Source organism: Sinocyclocheilus rhinocerous, unplaced genomic scaffold (genome assembly GCF_001515625.1).
Source record: "Sinocyclocheilus rhinocerous isolate Xijiao unplaced genomic scaffold, SAMN03320098_v1.1 scaffold616, whole genome shotgun sequence".
NCBI classification, from domain to species: domain Eukaryota; kingdom Metazoa; phylum Chordata; class Actinopteri; order Cypriniformes; family Cyprinidae; genus Sinocyclocheilus; species Sinocyclocheilus rhinocerous.
In genome coordinates, this window is record NW_015631496.1 from 331,679 (window position 1) to 337,678 (window position 6,000).

Genomic DNA, 6,000 nt, shown 5'->3' on the forward strand with positions numbered 1-6,000 from the left:
TAGGGGCTGTAGTTGGACGGAGGGGGGGCTGTAGTTCTGGACACATGTGCTCTGTGTCGCCAGACAGCAGGGTCACCCCAAGGTCAGCCCCCTACAATGCTTGCCTTGACTGCTTGTGTCTGGCATTAATGGGGAGGTGTGACACTAGACACCCGAGCGCTGTGCTCGACCACCCCCTCTCAGCCGGTCACTGACAGACCAGCCGTGCGTGCGAGTAGACTCTTGCAGAGTGTGGGGGTGTGCAGGAGAGGGTGGAGAGAAGCTCCGTCGGCTTGATCTCACAAACACTCTGATTTTTGTGTTCAACCCGAGGGGTCAGAAAAAGAGATAGAGAGCGGATTAGTTCAGTTTAGTAAGTCAGAACGAAGTGAAGCGGTTACCCGAGAGCATGTAGTGAAAAAAAACAGCATGTCAAGGCTGTTGCCGAGGGCTTTCAGTCTCAGCGCGAGCTGTTGGACGTGCGCACACCGGCTGGCTCGTGCACCGGTTGAAGTCTCCCACGTACTCCATGCGAAACCTCACCGCACCGGATGGCTCTAACGTCACATGCGGATCCCAACTCCAGGGAATGGAGATTTGTGAGTCTTTTACTTTTTTTCCTTCGTGGTTAATTATGTCCGAGTTCTTTTGCGTTTTGACGTCTGTGAATGTGACTCGAGCTAGAGCGTGTAGTTTAACTCTGAGTGTGTTTTTATTTAATTCCGCCTGCAGTCTTGTCTGGCTGTCAGCTCTTATCAGCTGCTTCACGCGCGTTATGTTTCCGTAAATGTCTGATCTCGGCTCTCCGCCGTGTCTGCAATCTGTCTCTGAATGCGTCTGGTACACAAACCCAGCAGACAGTGTTTTAACTAGAGTCTGGAGCAAATGTCTCCTGCCTTCCGAACTTTATAAACAAAGCGACCACAAGACGACTGTCTAGGGGTTGCGTGCAAACATTTATGGATAGATAGAGACGTTTGTTTGTACTGACAGCTTATTTATGACATACATTTCTTTAATTGAAAAGTTAAGTTAAATTTTTCTAGTGTTGCCACTCTCATTTCGTATGAACTATTGACAGTAACTCTAGTATTACGAATATAAATTGTCATCTTGAACTCATTGTAAGAGAAGTTTTGAATCTTATTTAGTGGTTACACTTAGTTTCTTTGTTAAACATTGTTAAAATCTTGATCATATTAACTAACGTTTTTGCCAAAATATAATTAATTAAAGTCATTGTTATTTGTGTAAAATCATAAGTTGATCTTCACTACTGTTCAAAGGTTTGGGCTTAGTAAGTTTTTTTTTTTTTTTTTTTTTTTAAGAAAATTATCATTTTATTCAGCAAGGATGCTTAAACTTGATCAAAAGTTAATGCATTCGTAATGTTAAAGAACATATTCATTTAAAATAAATGCAGTCCTTTGCCATACATCAAAGAATCCTGAAACAAATGTGTCACAGTTTCCACAAAAATATTAAGCAGCACTGATTTTAACATTGATAATTATAAGAAATATTACTTAAGCACCAAATCAGCATATTAGAACAATTTTTGAAGGGTCATGTGACACTGAAAATTGAAGACTGCCATCACAGGAATAAATTACACTTTAAAATGTATTAAAATAGAAAACAGTTGTTTTAACTTTACAATAGTACTGTTTTTACTGTATTTTTAATGCAGCCTTGGAGGGCATAAGAGACTTTCAAAAACATCTTTCAAACCCCAAACATTTGAACTCATTTTATGTCTTAGTTCATTTTATGAACATTGTTAGAAGGTTGGTGTTTTGGCCAATAACTATGTTTACCAATGAAAACTCCTTCGACTGGAAGGTCTTAGCAACAAAAGCATGTTTGGATCTAGAATTTGATATTAAATTAAAATGTGGCTGAAGCATTGTGTAATATTATTAGTAGTTCTGTTCATCCGTCCGTCTGTCTAGATCTGATGTCGGTGTTGTGTTCTGGTGTTCGCTTTGTGCCGTTTGCTGCTCTGGCTGGCCTGTCAGTGACGGTTCTGTAAACACAGACTCTTTCTCTGTTCTTGGAGTGAGAAGTTCATATTCTGTCTGGATCATAAATTATGAATTTAGTTCTGGGGAATTCCCACACAGTAGGTAGAAAAGGCCTTTCAGTAGTTTCTCCTGCCTCTCACAGAGACTCTTCACATAAGCTTCTGCTAAACATGAACATATGGTTTTGAATTATCCTTTGAATTCTGCAGCGTTTTGAGTACTTCACAGACATCTACATGCACCTAAAAACACGGCAAAAGGTGCAGCTCTGATGGGAAAATAATATATTGAAAGTTCCTAAACAAAATGACCCTCAGACATTAAGCCAAACAGATTGTCTATTGGAAAAGCAGCCTCTCTTGCAGTCATGGCTCCACATTGAGCTCAGCACACTGAAAGCTGGGCCGGGTTAAGCAGCCCCGAGGTGCCACTATGAATTATTGATAAAGGCCAGTGTCATCATGCCAGTCTGAGTGCTTTTGGCATTACCCAGGATGGCCCTGATGCCCACGCACAATGCCCTGCTTTAACAAGAGTAGCCTCCGCTCACTTTAACTCAAATTCTGAAATTTAGCTGATAACCAGTTTGACCAATATTTTTAATATTGAGTCTACCTTTAATATTGGGTCTTCCTCTTTCATTTATTGGCCTATAGTGGGCTTTTGGTTAACATTGTAGTCAATACTGAATATTTTCCAAACCAATACTAGATTTTTAATTGTGTACAATTGCTTTAGATTATTTTTGCCTTCATTGAGCGCTTACTTAAATGGATGCCGCTAGATAACAGTAAACTGCACTATTTCTTGAATAGCGTTTTTCTAAAACGGGTCCCACTTCAACAATTCAACTTTCTCATCAACTACTAATTTCAAAATTAATAGTTAATTGTATTTCATACTGAACGTTAAAATTGTGATTTGTGATCTAAATTCACCTATACATCACAACATTCATTTGGCATTGACAAAAACCATTGATTGTAGTTTTATTGATTTTAGATTTTTAGTTATTAGCTATAACCCCAAAAAATTAATAAGTATGGATTTATATATATATATATATATATATATTGCCTTAATCATTTCTGGAAATCAGTTATTTGACATTTAAACATCTAAAAATAACTTGAATGTTTTTGAAAGACATCTCTAATGCTCACCAAGGCTGCATATATTTGATTAAAAAATATTGTAAAAATAAATAAATAAATAAATAAAAGAAAAAATATTACCGTCTAAATGAACTTTTCTTTCTTTTTTTTTTCTTTTTTTTAAATGTAATATATTCCTGATGGCAAAGCTGATTTTTCAGCAGCATTACACCAGTCTTCAGTTTCACATGATCCTTCAGAAATCATTCTAATATTGTGATTTGGTGCTCAAGTTACTCTTATTATTATCAATGTTGAAAACACTTGTGCTGGTTAATATTTTTGTGGAAACCATGCTATATTTTGTTAAATTCTTTAATGAGCGCTGAATAGAACAGCATTTATTTACAGTAGTACTTACAGTAGAATAGATTGTTTTGTCCGCACATGTCTTTGTAACAGATCTTGCTCCAAGCAAGACCCAAACCTGTAACCTTCTGCATATCAACTGCCTGTTCTGCTTGAAGCTTTTAAAAGCAGCAGTGCAGCTGGTGCAGGATCCAGCCTCAGGGAGTGACTCATTAGCCACGACAGCCCGAGTAACCCACAAGACGATCTGTGCTTCGTTAGAAATCCATACTTTGTTCTTCTTAGCGTTAAACAGGACCACCCATGAAGGACGACGTTTTAATAAGGCGGAGGGTGTGGCTAACAACAACAACACGGCTTTGAGGAATAAAGAACCAACTTTCTTGCTTCCTTCCTTCATCCCTCTCTCCGTCTCTCCCTTTCTCTTTCTCCTCTCGCTGAACCCGCTCTTTGGAAATGTCACCGGTGAACTCTGTCCCACCCAAACTCGAATGTTCTCGGATGCAGTAGTGGGATTCTTACCACTGAAGCTCTTCCTGCAAGTTCATCTGGCGGTCATGAAGGAATGTTTTAGAAAGCAAGGCTTTTTTCCCTCCCTTCCAACAGAACTTCAGAAACTCCCTTCATAGCTAAGTATGCCCCAAGGCAGACTGTTCCGCTTCTTGCATCTTTTTAAACAAAATAAAGACAAAAAACATGTCTGGCGAGGTTTTTATAATCCTGGTCATGGTTGTTAGAGTTTGTGGGCTTGGTGAACTGATGTTTAGACCACAACATGCACCACACCTTTAGCTCTCACCTCTTTTGGTCACGTCCACCCTTAACCGTGGAGTCCAAAATCAGCGCGGGTTATATTTGGCTCAAGCAAACTATGATTATAAAGCTGAATCTGTAATTATACATTGTCATAAGAACAGACTCAAAATCTTTCCAAAGCCGAAATATGTGCTTTTTCACCGAGAAGTCACCCCTCCCCCTTCCATGTCTGCGTTCTGTTTTAAATAATCTCATTATTGACGGTGAAAGCTCCCGTGTGGCATAGCTGTGGAGACCGGGCTGCGTTGGCGAACGTGGCAGTGGCACCCGGTTCAGATTGTCTGTGCTGTTTGTTTGATGGTTCCTCTGCATGGCTGGGCTGGATGCCCACTCTCCTGGTGCCCAGCAGGGTGCCAGTCTGCCAGCTTGTTTTGTGTTGTTCTCTCACTGTCCCTGCATGCCTCTGGCCTTTCATTTCAGCACACAGACGAGACAACCTGTGTGATCGCTTCTTCACAAACGCCCTCAGACCGGTTTGGAAATTTTCCACTAGTGCACCAAAAGGCGTATGCATCCATAAAGCAAAAGGTGGCGTATATGAAACGCCACGTTAAATCAGAGCCCAGATGAAGAGTTCTCTGTATGAAAGATGCATGGATCTCTGTCAAGTTGTAAACAATCAAAACGCTTATTGCCGTCTCGCCGCTGACGCTCTCAATTGCCTGTCAAAACACTTGGATGTTATGTAGGAGTGTCCTGACAACGATAGACACGCTGACAAACAAAATCACTCTACTCGTCAATTTAATCTCTCTCTTCAGGCGTCCTCTGCAGTGGAGATTTAGCCTAAGGTTTTGGTTTGTCTTGTGTAATGTTGTATTTCCTGTTGTAAAATAAGCTGTCTAGCCCGCAGGTAGTCAGTCCTAGCTCTGTTTCCAATAGGTCTCAATGATTAAATAACCACGCAACTGGCAGATTTGTTATACGCACTACCATTCAAAAGTAAAAAAAAAAAAAAAAAAAGTATTTTATGCACACAAGGGTTGCATTTGTTTGTAAATACTAATAAATACTGTAAAAAAATATGTAAAATAAATAAAAAATAAATATTTTAAAATGTAATTTATTCCTGTAGTGGCAAAGCTGAATTTTCAGCAGCCATTACTCTAGATTTCAGTGTCACATGATCCTTCAGAAATCATTGTAATATTAAATTTTGTTGCTCAGTTGCACAGTTGTTGCTTAATATTTTTGTGGAAACTTTTAGCTAGGATTGTTTAATGATTAGAAACATCAAAAGAACATCGTTTTACCTCTAGAGCACTGCCGCTGCAGACGGATTTAAGAGGATGTATTTGGATGTTGTCTTGGAATGTTTTTTTATGAAAATTGTCCAAAATGTGTGCTGAGACCAATTAATCCCAATCCCTCGTGACTATTCTTGTCTGTTTTGTCCTTATTGTATTGATTTTAGTTTGTTGTTTTTTAGTGGTGACACACTGTGCTGTATGTACAAAGCGGGCAGGGTTTGACCCCAGGTAAGCACACATCAGGTGTTGTTCGGCACTAGTTTGGCACAGTGCAGCGTCTGGTGCACGGTGCCCATCTCCCAGACCGTCTGGAGGAGCCGTGTATGTGTGACACTGTTAATTATTTAGGATTAGTGTGTGTTTGTAGCATAAAGCATCGAGACAGATCTAGCTGCAGCGGGAGGTCATTCACACACACACACACACCCCTCTGAATGTTAGATTAGAAGTTGGGGGGGGGGGGGGGGG

The 6,000-nt window shown here is 39.9% G+C and overlaps 1 protein-coding gene across 2 annotated transcripts in view; it reads left to right on the top strand.

The window, feature by feature from the left end:
• Nucleotides 1-6,000, top strand: part of ldlrad4b (low density lipoprotein receptor class A domain containing 4b) — a 50,829-nt gene that overhangs the window by 32,162 nt on the left and 12,667 nt on the right. The window contains exon 1 of one of the 2 annotated variants that reach the window (XM_016554501.1): nt 292-578. The exons of the other annotated variant lie outside the window; for it this stretch is intronic. Coding sequence (XP_016409987.1) covers nt 509-578 — 70 coding nt within the window. The 5' untranslated portion in view covers nt 292-508. Of the gene's footprint in view, nt 1-291; nt 579-6,000 lie in introns of those variants that run through there. 2 annotated transcript variants of the gene reach the window in all.